Below are 18,301 nucleotides of genomic sequence, written 5' to 3'. Positions count from 1 at the left end.
CAAAGGACAAGATTAATAGAAAAAACTCAAGTGAATGCATCCAGTGGCCATTGTCTCGTCAACCTGAAAAGATACAGTTGAGAGTGTACTTGAATACATAATAATCATGTTTTTTTTTCAAATCTATATTTTTTTAAAAACTTACTTCACGTTATAAATGCAGTTATGAATAAAATGGAAGAAACCATTATGGAATTTTCTGCAATTTAATTTTTGTTACGTCCAAATTTTACGACAGGTTAGTCATGTCCAAAAACAAAATTTAAAAATGTCCTAGTACTTATCTTCGGGTCCGTGTTAACAAGGATGGATACATAATTTTCGTCTAAAGTCTCAACTTTTGCATTATCTTATGAAGAATTAGAATATTAAAGAACCCCTGGAAATGAACGAGCATATACTGCAGCACAATATTTTCCTAATGAAAAATCAAAAGCATTAACATTACTTTTATTTCAGTACAATAAAAATAAGCATAAAAGTTTGAAGCAGCCATGGTGTTATCTGTACGAAATCTTCACCAGTCTATATGATTTTACAACTACTAATGTGTTCTATACACTGTTAAAACATTGATGTTTTAAAACGACACAGATATTGGTACCAGAAGAGCCACACCACATATTGGTCAACGTTTAACCTCAGTGGTGTTAAAACTGTGTTATTTCAACACCACTGACGTTAAATGTTGACAAAAAAATTAATGTGGACCTTCTGGGACCGTCGCTTTAATATCAGTGTTCTTTCAGTGTTCAAATGTTAACAATGATTAAATTGTTATAATAATTTGATAAAGCTCTTTATAATAGCTTAAAATAAATTTACTGATACACTTGCATTAAAACAAAGAAATTTTGTCAACAAACTGAAACAGAATACGTTAATACGTCCACTGAAAATAAAACGCTGATGTTAAAGCGACACATTCCAATACACTACATATTGGTTAACTTTTAACCTTCTATGTTATATTAACACAACCGAAGTTCAAAGTAGACTGAAACGTAGTGTGTACCTTCTGGGATCACTGCTTGTGTCGTTTTTAAGACCAAATATTTTACAGTGTCTTTTCTGTATTTTACAGATGTGCATCAGGTCCACCATTCCTTCGTTTGGCCTTCTGTTCGGAGACACGCTGAAGACCATGGGGGTTGAAACAACAGGAGCTGCTATCATCATCAACATCATGGATTCAGTCACGAATTTCTCCGGTACAATTGCATTATTAATAACTCTAGTTGTAATCTTCAAAAGGGTTTTCCGTATTTTGTATTTTTGTTATTTAGCGTCACTTTTCTACCATTTTCGTTTGTCGCGAAGATAAGTATGAGATGACATCGATGAATGCATATATCATCGTTTATGTCAATCTTGACCCCCCCCCCCCAACATGCATGAGGTTGACGCTACTTATTCTGATATAATAAATATGAAGGATTGTCCGAATAAAATCAATAAGAAGAAACTAAAGATTTAGGAAAATTTCCAAGAATCTGAATAAAGTCCTCTATACTTTTGACTTAATAATATGACAACGTTTGGGAAGAATATTAGGCTGTTTCATCATAGTATCTCTAGTATCTATTTATAGTATTCTATTTATTATAAGCCCCTACTTCTTTCTGTTTAGATTCGACAAGTATTTAGAAAATAGTGAAGGATTTTAGATGAAAATGATGAGAAGAATCAAGGAAATGCTACTAAATACTTATAAGTTAACATTATTATTATCAAAAAAAACTTTCAAGGCTTCAAGGTTATCAGTATTACATTAATTATTATTATTATTCTAAGACTTCTTGATTGAACGTTTGTGTGTAAATTAGTAGGCCGTATTAAATCATTGTTCTCATTCTAGGATTGTTCACGGGACCACTCATAAAGAAATTTTCCTTTCGCAAGATTGCTATCATCGGATCATTCCTTGCTGGTCTTGGTCTTACGATAACAGCATTTGCCAACAGCGTCGTCTTCATCATAATGTTCTACAGTATTCTCGGAGGTAACAAGTTAATATTGTCCTAGTTACTTTCTATGTGTGCACAAGTAATTGTAGTTTTATTTCTGCTGCGATGTGATGTAATATTGTTGACTTTTCCACAAGCATTTTTACCATATTGCATTTTGTTTTCTTTCAACAGTGTACAGAAATTGGCTGAAAGACATTGAGGGTTTTAACAATAGAATAGAATCATCATATTATTATTCTATGTTATAAAAATAATAACTTAATTGAATAACATATCCACTTTGCAAGCATATTCATTACATATGCTGTAAGCCTGATTGTAAGATATTGTAAGAAATCAAATTCAAGTGAAAATTTTTAATCTTAAGAATCAATGCCTCCAATTGAGAGCTCTAAAACAAGTTTATCTTCTACATGATTGGACGCAGAACCCTCTCGTCACAATCAATTGTTTGATTTTGTTTATTTTACTTCGCTTTCTGCAACTTTTGCTATTGTGAAGATGAGGATGACAGATGATGTAATGAAATTGATGAAGGGACACTCACAAACACCCATGCCCAAGCCGGAATTCGAACCCGGGAGTTCACAATGAATTGTCAAGACTACACATATTACGCCAGGAAATATACAATTCCTATTTACACATGTAATAAGAGATATTGTTCAATTGTATTCACTTTCAAACCTGTACCGTACTGAATCCTTTAACCTCGATTTCACATTTGTTTAAGCTATGACTTAAATATCCAATAATATTAAGGCGATAGTAGAATATAAGATACAATTTGAGATGGACTGTTAACCCTTATTCTTATGAACTTGGAAAATACTTAAGATAAATTCTTATTTTTCAGGTTTAGGGATAGGTTTAGCAACCTCTTCCACATTCGTTGCCCTCAACAACTACTTCCTGCTGCGTCGAGGACAAGCCGTGGGGCTGTCGATGGTGGGTACAGCAGTAGGCTTCATGCTGGCCCCACAAATGGTAAAGATCCTTCTTGAAAACTATAACTTCAAAGGAGCTGTACTTATTATCGGAGCCTTCACGTTCAATGCCATTGTGGGTTCATCGCTTCTTCAGCCGGTCAAATGGCACATGCTGCCAGTTGAAGCAAAAGAAGATGAAAAGAAAGAGACAAGCATATCTCCCAAAACGAGTGAGTGCGAGTGTGAAAAACTGATAGACGCGAAAGCAGAGAACGGTGCGCTATCTGGTGACCGGTGCGAAAAGGAGAAGTGTTCGTGTGAAGTGGAAAACGATTTGGGAACCCCTAAACTTACTAAGAGTTTGCTCGGTGGGTTGAAAGACACAAACAGACCCCTCCGGAGAAGACAGTCTTCGGTGTCGTCCCTTGGTAGTAGCTTCCACTTGTACGACAACGCCGTAGGAGGGGCCTGCGATCAGGTTATGCACGAGGGGCAAGCCGCGAAGGCCCACAAAAAGGGCCACTACCTCAGCCGCTTCGCCCATTTCATGGACCTTGATCTGTTCAAGGATCCCACGTATGTGAACATTGTCTTTGGACTGTCCGTGGCCTACGCCTCGGAGATCAATTTCCTACTCATAGTTCCGTTCTTCCTCGCTGACGCTGGGTTTGACAAAAACGACACAGCGTTGTGCATGACGGTGATGGCCGCTTTGGACATGACAGCCCGAGTGACAGTGCCCAACGTAACGGATCGTCTAAAGTGCCGAAAGAGGACCATCTTCCTTATTGGGCTGGTATTCCTGGCTATCTCAAGAAGTAGTAAGTATTTAACCTCTCTATAACCCTATTATACTGGGTGTCTCGGTTAAAAGTAGGCAGGCTCAAACACATTTGTCTATGAGGCAAATGACGGCTACATTGCATCAGTAAAATGGAATAGTCCATTGTAACGTGAACAGTGGTAGGTACTCAAGGTCATCAGTACACACACTTCATTTCTTTTCATGATCCTTGGCATGTAACTGTTGATCGGAGCCGGGCTAATTTTAACTGGGACACCCTGTATAACTGCCGTTGGCTATTCTCGGTTCCTCCAGAATGAACGGTTCAGGGTCAAGATTCTGCTCCTCACCCAGAGCTGCTTCTCGTTCTTCTCAATATTGCCTGTGGCATAGATCCATATATGAAATAAACATTGCTCCAATTTCGTTTTTTTCTCATTGTAGGTCACATTCTGCACATGTAGGCTAATCGCGACGATGTGATTCTTATTTTGTTTGATTTTGCTTCGCTTTTCTGCCACTTTTGGCTAATCACAAATGGGAAAGAATTGCGATAAGATGAAATTAATGAAAGGACAGTCGCAAGGAAACATGGCAGGGCATAATCGAAACCCAACATAGGATTATACTAGCTACTAATCCAGACGCCAGAGCCTTGTAATAATACAAGGGGTATTATAATAAAATGGGTACAGTCGGTAAGGTGTCTGACTGCCACGCTGGAAACCCAGTTTCGATTCCCGGGGTGGGTGATTTCAGGTGGAGAATTTTCCCATCAAATGTTCCTGCATGAAGAGACTCTGGTGTTCACACAGCCTCTAATTAATTGGTAGCCCGGGCGGGTTAAAGGCGGCTGGAGCGTGGTGCACATCACTTCCACAAATAGCCGAGATTATGAATGATCCATACGCCATACGCCTTCACGGCATGTGAACTCTGCTTCTTAATAATACAGAGCATTCCCTGACATTCGCTACGAGACTCGGTGGCAAGCTGCCCGGCATCAGCGCTTGTCTTTCCCGGTGAACGGGTGAGCGACAGTCGGTAGAGTCGGCTATTAAAATTACAGTTTTCATATTGTGTACTAACCTTGACTACAGAAGGTGTTGAAAATGATGTCCCTCTGTAGAAACACATTCTTGGCATCTCCGAAGGAAATTGGTATTTACACGTGCAAGTTCGTCTACTGTAATTCTCACGATTTCTCGTACAATACTCTCTTTTAACTCACGGATGGTGTGCGGATTGTCTTTGTATACTTTATTTCCCCATTTTTCTTTCCACTTTTATTCAGAACTGATCCTGTTACTCTAAACTTTGTTACGAGGTTCAATATAAGCGATTGTCGCGGACCCGTTCACCGGGAAAGACAAGCTCTGATGCCGGGCCGCTTGCCGCCGAGTCTCGTAGCGAATGTCAGGAAATGCTCTGTATAATAAACATGGTGAAAAATTAAAAATAAATATACAATAAGAACACAAGTATTTGTTAAGAACACAAATTGATGCTTATGTTAAACATGTATGCAATATTTATAAAATGTTAAACATTTATGCAAAACTAACAGAACCACTCAAACATGCTTATGATGCTCACAATCAAAGCAACGACATTTCTGCGACATGCAAGCAGACACACACAGCGTCTATTTGCTGTGCAAAGAGAGAGAGAGAGAGAGATACGCACACGTGTTCCCAAGCAAGTGTCATCAGTTGTGCAATTTTAAACTGGGAGGGATGTTTTAATTGTTAATGCATGTTTAATGTTGGCTCGTTTCTTCCAACCAGTTGACCTTGGCAGACTTGTTAGTTGTTACAAGAAAAGTCTCTTTGCATTATGCATTGTGTGTGACTTTCACTTCGTTCTCGAACAATAGGAAGTGTATGTGCTCTTATGTGCAAAACACAAGGAAATAAACAGAAACTTTCCATTTTGATAGAGTTGACAGAAAGACAGAAGTTATGGAAGCTCTTACGTCATCGTTCTTTGAAAAAACACTCTGTGTGTTAGTCTCGATGTTGGTTGCATCAGGGTCGCAGTCGAAGATAGGAAAAACGGAGACGCCATCGAAGGTCCGCGGTTAGAGTCCCGGCCTGGACATGGGAGTTTTCAATCAATTTAATCTAATCATCAATTATCATCGTTGTGATTAGTCAAATTGGTAGAGAAAGTGACGTGAAATAACAAAAATACGAGGTCATTGCATATGCGGTTGCTATATTGGGGTGGAGGTAGGGGAGCAGATAAGGGTAACTTTCGTATTCCACATAAAAATTCGCCGTAAAGCAAACTTCATCGTCATTATTATTAAGTGGCACAACAGCCTACGATGGCCGAAGCCTCCAAAGAGGTTTTCTTCGGGTCACGCGTGGTCAGCCTATCGAGACTGGTTATAATTATTTTATACTTATTTTTGAGACATTTCCTGTATGTTTGATATGGCAAAAATTTCAGGGTATATTCTAGGAGAGCAATTGGACTTTCGCTCCCTCCGAAATTTCTTTGAAGCACTAATTTATTCTGGTTTTCATCTCTTGCTGAATCTGTGCAACGTTGTTGCCTACCTGCAGGATCAAAATTGTCATTTTTCGAGGGATCGTAGCCCAAGAATGATGCACCAACGAGCAAAGCGTTCTTAAGAAAAGTTTCCAGCCTTCGTGAAATTTCCTTCCCCCCCCCCCCTCTCTCTCTCTCTCTCTATGTATGTCTGTGTGGAGTGGTTGGTTAGTGCACAAGATTTGTAGTAGAATCACAGGTCTGTCGTAGGTTCGATTTCCACCACCAGAAAAAAAAATCCCCTGAAGACAACAGAAGGGGTTCTCTCTCGAAACGTAGTGTTGGAATAGGTATAAGTAGAAGCACTAGGAAGTGAATAAAATCAACTTAACTTAACACTGCATGCGAATAAAGAACGATTGTTACTAACATGCAGAGAATTATGACTTGTGTTCCTTAAAAGCTTTCTTTATCTAAATTTGATTTGAATGTGTATATGGTTGTCTAGCAGATGACTGTTGTCTCTAAAACATTTCGGCATGCTGGTCCTAAAAATGAAATCCACTTTTACCTATCACGCCTAGTTCCCCCCCCCCAGAAAACACCAATATATTAACTGCCTTAATATCACAATAAAATATGTAGTTCCTTTATTTCCATAATAGATGGCTCTGTTTAGATGGTGTAGAAATATTGATTTTCCGCATTAGGAATCCTCCAATTTCGAGCTATAAGTGAATATATAATTGTAAACATTTAATCTACCTTCTTCGTGACACATTGGCATAAAAAGTTTATGAACTTTATATTTTACGTGAAGGAAATTGCTTCCTCTTCCTTGAAATTATTTATTTATTGTTGATTTTAGGCTTATTATATCAAAATTCATTTAATTGCATAATAATCTTGTGTGATCGATCTATATTCAATTTCATCTTTTCAAGACATGTCCTTAAGTTTCGGAACAATTTTTTAAAGTATTTTATCTCATATTAATAATGTTGCTTGGGCCATGATAAAGTATATAAAATATATATATATGATTGTTATAATATATGGGTCTTCTACTGGTCGGGCTCAAATCCAATTCCAATTATGGGCTTTGGTTATAAGTTTTATTTACGAAATCCCTTCATAAAAATGTTGTTCACAAAATGTTTAAAATTACATCTAAAATAATCTCGTAACTTTGACCACAACTCGACTCCAAGCTTTTTAATCTTGTTCACTACATTTCCAATGTGTGGATTCATTATTACAAGCCTTTCAAATCTTTTTTTTTTTGTGACATACTTTTTATTTCTCTTTCAGTACTTGCCGTCCAAACTACTCTAGTAAACATGTTAGTGATGTCAGTATTCTGTGGACTTATCCGAGGAGCCACGCTCATCAATTTTGCTTTAACTATATCGGAGCACTGCTCTATGGAGAAGCTGCCGGCAGCTTTTGGACTTCACATGGTTGCCAAAGGAATTTTCATCATAGCGTTAGGACCACTCATAGGTAAAATATTATGGAGTTTTATCTTATATGTCAACAGTCAAGTACATTGCCACTCACAACCACCATTACAATAAAATATAACTGGATTTTGTTTTGCTATTGACATGTATTGCACAATGATATGATAATAGGTTGAATATTTTCTGATAACTCTTACTTTACGTAGCTTATATTAAGTCTCACGTCTCATTTTACTCTCAATCAAAACACGTTTTCATTAAATCATAGTATAATTTACACAAAGTAAATGTATTAATTCATTGTTGTTGAATCATTGTTGTTGAATCTACGACACACTCAATCACAATGCCCAACTTTTTCTGCTTGCAAAACCGTAGCTATAGAACAATATGTTATATAATACAAACAAAACACAGCAGATGAATGAAATATTTTAATATAACTATCTTACCTCCAACTACGTATTTAAAACATGCTTGCAGGAAGTAATTTAATAACAACAAATAATTATTCCTAATATTTCCGTAAAATATTCAAGTATAATAAGATATACAGCTCATAATATATATGCATGATTATGAGGATGGATAGAACATATGCAATGCAGGGGGAAAGGATGGTTCAAACAATTACAGTACATAAAAAAAATAATGAGAAGAAACGATAATACCCAAAGGTTAGCCTTTTGATGCAAATAGTTACACATTGTTAACGACAGATGTGTAAGAAATTAACATAACGTTGTGAGTTAACTTCGCGATATTTGATTTTTTGCTCTAAGTCCATTTGCATAGACGCTAAAACCTCGCGTTATTTTAATCAAATTTTAGACAAAACAAAAATATCAAATGAAATAAAAATCATAGAACATAGAAGAAAGTGAAGAAAATCTGTAAAACTGCGGAAAAAAAGTGTAAAATAGTATAGCTACATTCAAAACAATTATCCGAAGAGGAACAATACAGAATTGAAGCCCTAAAAATATTACATGGAGGATATTTCCATTTAGAATGCATGCGTAATATTGCAATAATTGCATCTCCTATTTCCTTTTCTTTAAAATGTAAGTCTTGACAGATATATTTTAATATTTTTGAACATGCGCACTCACATTTAGTAGATGTTTTCAAAAAACAAAAGCTGTTAATCTGATGATCTTACTTTTCAGGAGTGATACGTGACAAAACACAAAGTTATCCTCTGTGCATTCATGCAGAATCTGGACTCCTGTTACTGTGTGTGTTTGCGTGGACCGTGGAAGAAATTATAGTAAGAAGAAGAAAAGCGAAGCTTAAGAAAGTTGACAATGTAATGTAGTTGATAGTTTTTAGTGGATGTGTAAATATGATAAGTGTGAAAGTGCAACACATGTGTGAATGTTTTTTGCAATTTTATTGTGGGATGTGTGCGTCAATAAAAACAGGCCTTGAGGCGTATTTGAGGAACAATAATATCGAATAGACTAGAAGCCAGATGGGGGACTGTACTGACAAAGAGATGTACTACGTACAATGAATCATTGGTTTGTTCCCCTCTTTTCATCTCTTCTCTGTCGCTGCAGCCGAACATCGAGTCCTGGCCTCCATAATGTATCCCCTCCTTTCATTTCTGTCAAAAACCTTTCTCCTCCAATTCACGAAATCTCCCACAAGGTTGTGCTCATTGAGCAAGTGAAGATTAAGTGATCTCACTTTCCACAATATCGAGTACATGGTGATATTTACGTAAGTGACGGAATGGCGGAATGGTATCCCCCAGTTATCAAAATTTTCGCAAACCATCCCACCCCAAACTGTCTCGTTGTAACAGTGTTAAATTACAGGAGTATCATTCAATGCAAGCAACAAGGCTCGACCAAACATCACCCAGGTAACAATTTCCACTTCAAGCGTTGATTTTCTTAATAGATTTTCAGTACAGTGGGGATCATGAGTATTGCCGTGCAAATTGTCCATCACCATGTTCGTGCAAAAGCTGTTGAAAACTTCTGCACCAGCATACATAAAAATCTATCGCATAAAAACACAGGATGTAAGAGAAAAATTAATGAAAATAGGCATGGACAATTTGCACGGTAATACTCATGGATCCCACTGTACAATGACTGCAAAAGATGTTTCCAATTTCTCTGTATCGTGTCCAATGAATGCACTGCCAGTATTATTGCTTTACATCAAAGGCCAAAAATGTTATTCATAATATAGAAGTAATGTCTTTACTTACATGGATTGTAATAATCATAAATGAAGTATCGATAATGGACATGTCGAGGTTTATAATAACATGAAAATGTAATAATACGTTGCATAAATATATATTTATACTACCTGTTGTTGCTTATTCAGCCAATTGCAAGACAAATCGAATTAGTATAAGGTAAAGCAAGAGGAGTGAGACCATCAATTGTAAAAACTTCTGATAATTTCACATGTAAGCTTCAGTATTGTACTTCATTTGTTTGTTTAATTTTCAGTGTTGTACATACTTTTCATTAAGAAAAGTTTCAAAGGTTCAGATTTTGGAATACAACTTGAAGAATCGGTAAGTTACAGGTTTGTAAACAACATTGGATACAGCATTGTCACCGTAGTCCTTTTACACACACACAATATATATATATATATATATATATATATATATATATATATATATATATATATATATTGACATGTATAAATTATGTGTGTTCAGCACATAAATTTTGTTTCATATTTCGATAGTGTGACAGTGTCCCATTTAATTACATATGTAAGTACGACCCTGCAATATACAGGGTGACCTGTAATTAGATGTATTCCCTGAAAGGGGTTAAAGTAGAGACAATTTTCAATAAATTTGACCATATGATATCCCGTCCGAAAGTTAGTAGTTTTCGAGATAATCGAATTTCTATTTTTTTTTTAAAAAATGACAATTTTCCACATAAAAATGCGAATTGAGAAAAAACAGCTCATTGTATGGCACATATTTCAGCGTTTTCTGATAGCTAACAAATAAGTGGTTCGTTGAAAAAAGTTTGTCCCAAATAACAATCACATGTAAGTAACGGGTGGGACGGGGTATCACATGGTCAAATTTATTGCAAATTGCCTCTACTTTAACCCCTTTCAGGGAATACATCTAATTACAGGTCACCCTGTATGTGTCATATGGGAGGAGCACCTACCCAGAAACATACATGACACGACCATGTACTGTGGGACTTCGCAGTTTTGATTTTAAACTATACACGTCGAAGGCACAATGTAACACTTATTCTTTGCCCTCTTAAGAGACATGGCTCATGATTTTACCATAGGCATTCTAACAACAGTGCATTTATTTTGTTCGTAAGAGCTCTTAAGCTTCGTGTTCAGAAATGACACCCAGACTGGCTCTGGCGTATCCAGGCATGGGCTCAGTGGTCCAGGATCACTCCAGAAATGTTTTCAATTTATCATCACTGATGTACAATATCCAGACATTTACCAAGTCCACATTCAGTTTCAATATATTTTTTCAAACTTCGTAACTACTTCTAGATCCTGGATTATTTTGTAAAGGTCAGCAAGAGTAAGTTATTTAGTAATGCGAATTTCCACCTGAAGCCATCCTCCAAAGGAAAAAGTTTATTTTGTGTAGTGGTTGCCACCCTTTCACCTTTCTGACACCTATGCCTGGTCAGCGAGTATACTTGTGATTCCTCTCCTGCTTGTGGCATCCTCAATTAAGTTGTTCCTCACACTGGAAGGCGATGGTGTTTTGTCTTGTAACAATGAGACGAGCATTGCTTCCCCACCTACAACCATTAGTTTGTCAGGCACCTGAAGAGAGATATCCCACGTTCATTTCGGGAAGACAAAAAACGCTTTGTTTCTTTCAATAGTAATTGTCAGTGAACAATGAGTAAAAAACATGCAGTCTCAGCTAATAAAAGGACTTGGTTATGCAATGTTGCCAACTAGGCTCTTGAGGAACCAGTTTTGGCTCTTTTGCACTCTCACTCTGTCCACTTTCAACTCACGATGCTTAGCGAATGGATTTCGGATTGGATTCCCGCTATTTCGGAATCTGCAATCTAGAGGTACTGGCTTACCATGCGGGGTAAGATTTTTATAAGACTGAAAAGAGCATTTTCATTTATATATTTGTTCAGTGGTATACACAGTGTTTAAGATTATTATTATTATTACTAGCAGCAGTAATAGCATTAGTGGTGCTGGTAGTAATAGTAACAATAACTTCAGTAGTTATAGTGGTAGTATTTCTTTTTGTAATTAAGTTACACTTATGCTTTGATTGATTGATTGAGTTGATGCTTTAAGCAAGGGGGATTGATTTTAATTAAGATTTAAATATTTTATAGAACAATGTACATAATGATTTTGTAGATACCAAAATCAATTTTGGTGAAAGTACATTAAACTCAAAAATCATTTAATGGTGTTTATCAGGCTCTAAGAAAGTAAACAAAATATATGTACTGATGAAATGATCATATGAAACTGCAAACTCATTTACATTTCTGTTGATTTAAAATTCAATAAAATTTATAGACAAAAATAGCAAACATTTTATGTAGAATAATATCCCAAATACTAATCATGTTAAACCGAAAATAGTGTTATTATCGTTAAACTGTTAATAAACATGGCAGCTGATATTTTGCAAACTATCATTAAAAAAATCTCCAAAATTCAGCTAGAAATACTACAAAAAAAATTTAAGTTACAAATACATAGTACACCCACAATGTTTTATTTTCGCTGGACGAAAAGTTACTAAAATTATTATACTTTCATTAACACACTGAACAAAAATCTCCATAGGTTCATATATACAGTATCAGAAACAGAAAAATGTATATTTACACATATTTTTTTTATTTGCTTTAATCAAACTGTTTTATTTTACAGGATCATTTACCAGAATAAGTCATTTTATAAAATAACACATATCAAGCATTTTTAAGCGTGTTTTTTTTTAAAAAAAACATAAAAAAACATCGATTTAAATAAAAAAATAATCAAAAATGTTTTTTTAAAATAAAGATCATGATTATTATCCACCCTGGTTTTAAGTTCACTTCATGCACAGTAAGGCTAATCGGTATTGGACCTACCGCTTAAAGTGGGATCCGAACCACTATGTGCCTCCACCGGGTATAAAACCTGTGACCTCTTTATTGCAAGGCGGCAACACTATCTCCGCGCCATCGGGGAGGCACACTCATGCTTACAAAATTGTCTGTGTCGACCTCTGTGGCGGAGTGGTTGGCACAGCACGCTTCAACGCCAGGTCTTTGAGATTGCCCTTTCATCTCATCATCACCCTCGTCGCGATTGACCAAAAGTGAAAGAAAACGACGCTAAATTACAAAATACAAGTACAAAATACTTTCTGCATCATTTATAATTGTGTTGCAATAACGTATAACAAAAATATAGGTCGCCGTCGTCTTGTATTCAAGGTGACCCGGGTTCGATACCCGATGGAGGCAAATGGTACTTCAGATCTCACATTAAACTGTAAGTCCAGTTCCAATTAGCCTTTGAGTGGACTTAAAACATAAAACAAAACTTAACTGAATCAAACCCATTTTAGCTGCGGTATGGCTCTTTCTTAATAATCCTATTTGGCAACATTGCACCTATGATGACCTGCGGAACTGAACTCCCAGTTTCAATGGGGATGCCTGGAAGATCCTCGGTTGCGTAAGTTCTCCGTTTGCAATTTCGCGCATCACGTACGTGCAAGAGGTCCTTCAAGGTGAGAGACGGAAGGACACGATTCCTGTTCCGCCTAGGCGAGAGATGTTGTACCGGGGATACGACACGCGTCTTCACCGGGTGTGACCGTGGTTACGTGTGTGTGAATCCCGTGCTCCTGGACGAGGACATATTGCAGTGAGAACATGTAAGCTAAAACGCGTTAATTTATCATTTTTTACCTTGGCAACATTGTTTTCGAGAGGATGTAAGCACTCGGAACGTTGCAAGATTTAAAATTATTTTTAATGAATTCAGTTGTTAACCAAATGGTGTCACGAGGAGTTCCTTTTCAATTGCAAAACTGTGAGAGACACGTTTGACAATTAATTTTGCATGGTCAGTGTTTGACATCTTGCTCACAGATATTCTTAGGCGGATGCGTTCATGCGGGTAAGTAGTGATCTTTGGTGTAAATATGTATATTATTTGCTTGGTTGACTGATTGAAAGGTGTATTTTACTTCCCTTTTCTACCACTTTTGGCTAATCGCGAAGATGAGGATGAGTGATGATATCATGAAATTGATAAACGCACACACACACAAAGAACATCCTTGCCCAGGATGGGATTCGAACTCGAGACCCCTGACGTCGTAGCCACTCCACCTTGGAGGTCCGCTGCGAAAGCAAGGCCATTGATGATTAGGACCCACCAACAGCCAACCCTCCTTGGTCACGGCACTATTTACAGATAAATAACATCATAGGATGGTGTTTAACAAGCCCAGATACCACAATTGACCCAGATATAGGGAGACAATTTAGTGATAATGGAAATTTCTTATAGTTTGTTGGCATCTTTAGCATCACTTATTTATATACATAGGTTAATATCAACGAAGAGTACAAGGAACTGAAAGAAAGTGTAAGTGGCCTTCATTGAAAATAACTGAAATTAATTTTCTAAAATATTTCGTACTTTACGTACAAACAAGTTAACGTTGATTTTTCATTCTTGTTGTCCATTCCAAACATGGAATTATCCATTTTGCACTGGAATGAACTAACAAGAGAAAATAAGAAGAAAGTAAAATTACATGCTGTAATTTTTACACGACAGCCCACTAAAACGTGCTCGATTTACCAAAATGTCTATTTGGTTTAGTAAATTATTGTAGCCTGTAAAACAGGGAACACTGGATGAGGGAGATACTCTTGTCTCTGGCAAAAGATTTATTGATTTAACGTTTTAAGTCCACGTTATGCACAGTAAGGCTAATCGAGACTGGACCTACAGTTTAAAGTGAGATCCGAACCACTTGTGCCTCCACCAGATATCGAACCCGGGACCCCTTGATTACAAGGCGACGACGCTACCACTGCGCCATCGGGGAGGCCTCTGACAAAAGAAATATGAACTTCCGAACAAGTATGATTTTTACTTATGATCAAACTGTTTCTAAGTTATAACTCTAAATTATTCATATTTATCGTGACTTCCACTCAGGAGGCGTGCCTAGGAGTGAAATAACTGTTTTCGTGCAACGAAACATTTTAAATTACAGCGCTTCAACAAACCTTAAAAGTAAACAGAGACGATAATGGCGGAGCCTTGGAGTTTAGAGTTAATATTTTTTTTACTGGTTGTAAATGTTTCAAGCCGAATCCTAACCATTAAAAAGTACGAAAAGAAATTGACTCCAGGTAGCTGGGTCAAATAAATAAGCACAACGTGAACTGCAGTTGGCCAAATGTTTAGGCCCCTTTTGATTTCGTCATTGCCCAGTTCATATGGATCTACACCGTAGAACTTCGCTTTTTCGCCATATCTTTTTCTGTCGACTGCGCAGAGTTTGAACATATGAAAAATTACTGCTATTTCCAAATGGCACTACATTGTCATTAATGTCATGCAATGTTACCGACGTTTTACACAGTACTAACAACAAACGTACAGTTGGCGCAGGTGTAACGAACGCTACGCGGAGAGTATTTCCTTGCAGTCGACAAACAACTTCGCCGCAAACATGGCGGCGGTGCGAATCCTGTCGTCACATGAAACCCACCTATTTTACTGTCTTGTCAAGTAACTGACTTTTTTGAAAGGTAAAACCGGGACAAAAAGGAGTATAATAACACTGACTCTACTTAGCACATCAGTGCTGCCATCTCTGCCCATAAATTATAAAGTAAGTGGCGAGGACTCGAATCTCATCTATAAGCTTTCGGTAGTTTTCGTTATTTGTGTTGGGAGGAGATGGTCTTGATCATAATGGCTTGTGGCTTAATGTTGTTTTCTTTAAAGGAGGGTTACGTTGAGGCAATCTCTCAACACCCTACGGGCTGCCAATTTTTAAATCCTGGCATATTTGTAAGGGGTTCTTTTAACGATCACAATTTCTTCATTGTGGTCCTGAAAACTGCTTGATTGAAAGCTAATAAATCTCTGGTAAGTACCTACATAATCACCTGCAGTGTTTCTCCTGCTGTATCTACTGGTGGCACCAATTTCTTTTGTGGCTGGCTGTGAAGATATTCACTTTGTTATTACATGATTCAAACAAGGTCTTATTAACCAAATCAGGACGCCTAAATGTCGAAATGAAATTGTACAATTCAGATGTTGCATTGAAAATGCGTTGGGTTCTTTTAGCCTATGTGTAGTTCACATGATACAGTCAGTGGCGGCGATTGGGTTCCAAAACCGGGAGGGGGCAAGGTGCCAAAATTCTGGGCGGGGGGCAAAGACAGTATATTCCCCTTTGTAGATAAGGTTTAGGATAGTGCGTGAGCAAAAGTGGCGAAAAGTGTGAGGGGAACTGCCCCCCTCGACCCCCTAATCGCCGCCATTGGACATAGTAATTAAAAATTATAAAATAATTAACAGTATAGTGTGCTGATGGAAATACGGAAGAATACAAGAAAATATGGAAAAATTCTTCACGGCACATTGAACAGTTGCTACGATTCCACTTTAAACTCTAGGCCCAGTCCCGATTAGCCTGTCTGACGATATAGTGGACCTAAAACAGTCATACGCAGCATCCATACAATCTCAAATTGACTACAACAATAAGAATTAATTTCTTACATGAGAGATTCCTGTATTTTTTCTTGATTCTTCCTACAGGTGAGCAAATGTACCAACCGATTGCATGCTGATATCAAATTTTGGAACGTAAACTGTTCGCCTGAAACTGAAAGACGTTATCCCAGGATGCATTTCTTCGTGCAAGAAGCCAACCAGCAAGTACACGCACCAGAATTTAATTGCTTCTAAATAACAGCTTCATTGTTATAGTTGCGCTTGTGCTTTGTGTGCAAATACATTGTGTAGTAGAATAAGGTGACGGTATTCTGGCCGCTTCGCTGCAAAGGTACGAAGCTCTTATCCTTGCCTTCCGCCCTTCTTACAACGTTAGAGTACCGCTGTTCGCTCTGCAGTCAGGCCTGGTGCATATAATGATGATTATTCAAAATAAGTTTTTTACGTGCTCATTGGACTATCATTTACCAGAAACGGACAAGGTACCCTGTTACCCTAAAACGCGACTATGCTGGTAGACGAAAGCAGTTTGAAGACCTTATTATATTTTGAATTAAGGCTAGCTTCCCATTACTTGATTTTTCACCTGCTCTTCTCAATGGAATTTCTTTCTACAGACGGCCCTGCTTGCTTCACCCATTGTTTGCTTCATCGCGGTTCCAGGAAGTTCTTCTGGCTCAATTTGGCGACCTTGGCATTTGGCCGAACATGACAATCTCATACAGCTTACTTCATGCTGAATGAGGATGTAGCAGTTTCTTTAGTTTTGTAATTATTCCATTCAATAGGTGTCGACTACCCATCCTTGTGTCACTTCTTTGCATTTAGTGGCGCTAGTGTCGAAATCGTATAGGGCTGCCTCCTTCCCGAAATTGTGTAGAAATAATGTACAACGCATTGATAATATGCACATAAAAACTTTAAATAACCCAGAGTATTTGGTATTCAAAATTGTCCTTTCATTTTTAGGCTGAAATTTCAGTTCGGAAAGGGCCAAAAATCACGGGTGCAATCAAGTAACATAATTAATGTGTCTTCAAGAAAACGGAAAGATTGATCACAACGTATACATTGTAAATTGTTATTATTACTAGTGCTCGGCAGTTGAAGATCTATAAAAAGACCTAAAAATATAAAAAAAGTACCTAAAAACGGAAGAAAGGACGTATCAATGTAATCCAAATTAATTAATAATTTCAGTTTTAATTACATATTTAATGAATAAAGAAAATACAAAATTCTGGTTGTATGGAACACAGTGCGAAAAAACTATATGAATGAAATACATCTTCTTTCAGACATTATATATTTTGTAGATTAACATAATTTGAAAAATCATATTTGAAGAATCATATTTGGCCTAACCACACTAGGGTTACAGAAATAGGGTTACAGAAGAAGGTGAAGTTGCAAAAAAAAGCCGTTAAGACCTAAAAAAGGCTAAAAAAGGACCAATAAGCCAAAAAACGCCGAAAAAGGCAAAAAAAGGACAAATAAAACCCACCTTTTACTGACCTACAATGACCCAAAATGAACATATATTATGTTGGGCCTCGTCTTCGGACACTAGGAAAGAAAAGGATTTTTCCTCAACTTCCGAGCCCTGGTTTATTACAGTACTACAGGGTGTCCCACGAACGGCGCAACTGGGAATTAAGAGTGGAGTTACTTTGTAACCGAAACCTGTACATACATACGTCATACACCAAATGTTAGCCCTGTCCAAGTATATATTTTTAAACATAGAAACAACAAACGGGGTGCAGTGTTGTTCATGCAGTGTTGCCAAATGTAAGTGAAAGTGCAAATTTATTTTTCCACAAAGCATGGAAAATTGCATGTCAAACATTCGTACGGAAATTTGGACGTCAATTTCCACCTTGGGTAGGTGGACTATTTCGCCATCTATAGTTCAGAGAAGAA

The 18,301-nt window shown here is 37.2% G+C and overlaps 1 protein-coding gene across 1 annotated transcript in view; it reads left to right on the top strand.

The window, feature by feature from the left end:
* Nucleotides 1-18,301, top strand: part of LOC145985663 (uncharacterized) — a 64,114-nt gene that overhangs the window by 18,418 nt on the left and 27,395 nt on the right. The window contains exons 3-9 of the mRNA XM_083119733.1: nucleotides 1,085-1,211; nucleotides 1,859-2,002; nucleotides 2,827-3,720; nucleotides 7,491-7,682; nucleotides 8,812-8,956; nucleotides 13,303-13,471; nucleotides 16,463-16,582. Coding sequence (XP_082975859.1) covers nucleotides 1,085-1,211; nucleotides 1,859-2,002; nucleotides 2,827-3,720; nucleotides 7,491-7,682; nucleotides 8,812-8,956; nucleotides 13,303-13,471; nucleotides 16,463-16,582 — 1,791 coding nt within the window. The remainder of the gene's footprint in view (nucleotides 1-1,084; nucleotides 1,212-1,858; nucleotides 2,003-2,826; nucleotides 3,721-7,490; nucleotides 7,683-8,811; nucleotides 8,957-13,302; nucleotides 13,472-16,462; nucleotides 16,583-18,301) is intronic.

The sequence above is a fragment of the Lepisma saccharinum genome, chromosome 3, assembly GCF_977018435.1.
Source record: "Lepisma saccharinum chromosome 3, izLepSacc3.1, whole genome shotgun sequence".
In the NCBI taxonomy this organism is placed as follows: Eukaryota; Metazoa; Arthropoda; class Insecta; order Zygentoma; family Lepismatidae; genus Lepisma; species Lepisma saccharinum.
Note: the sequence above shows the minus strand (reverse complement) of the source record. Positions and strands in the feature narration are given on the sequence as shown.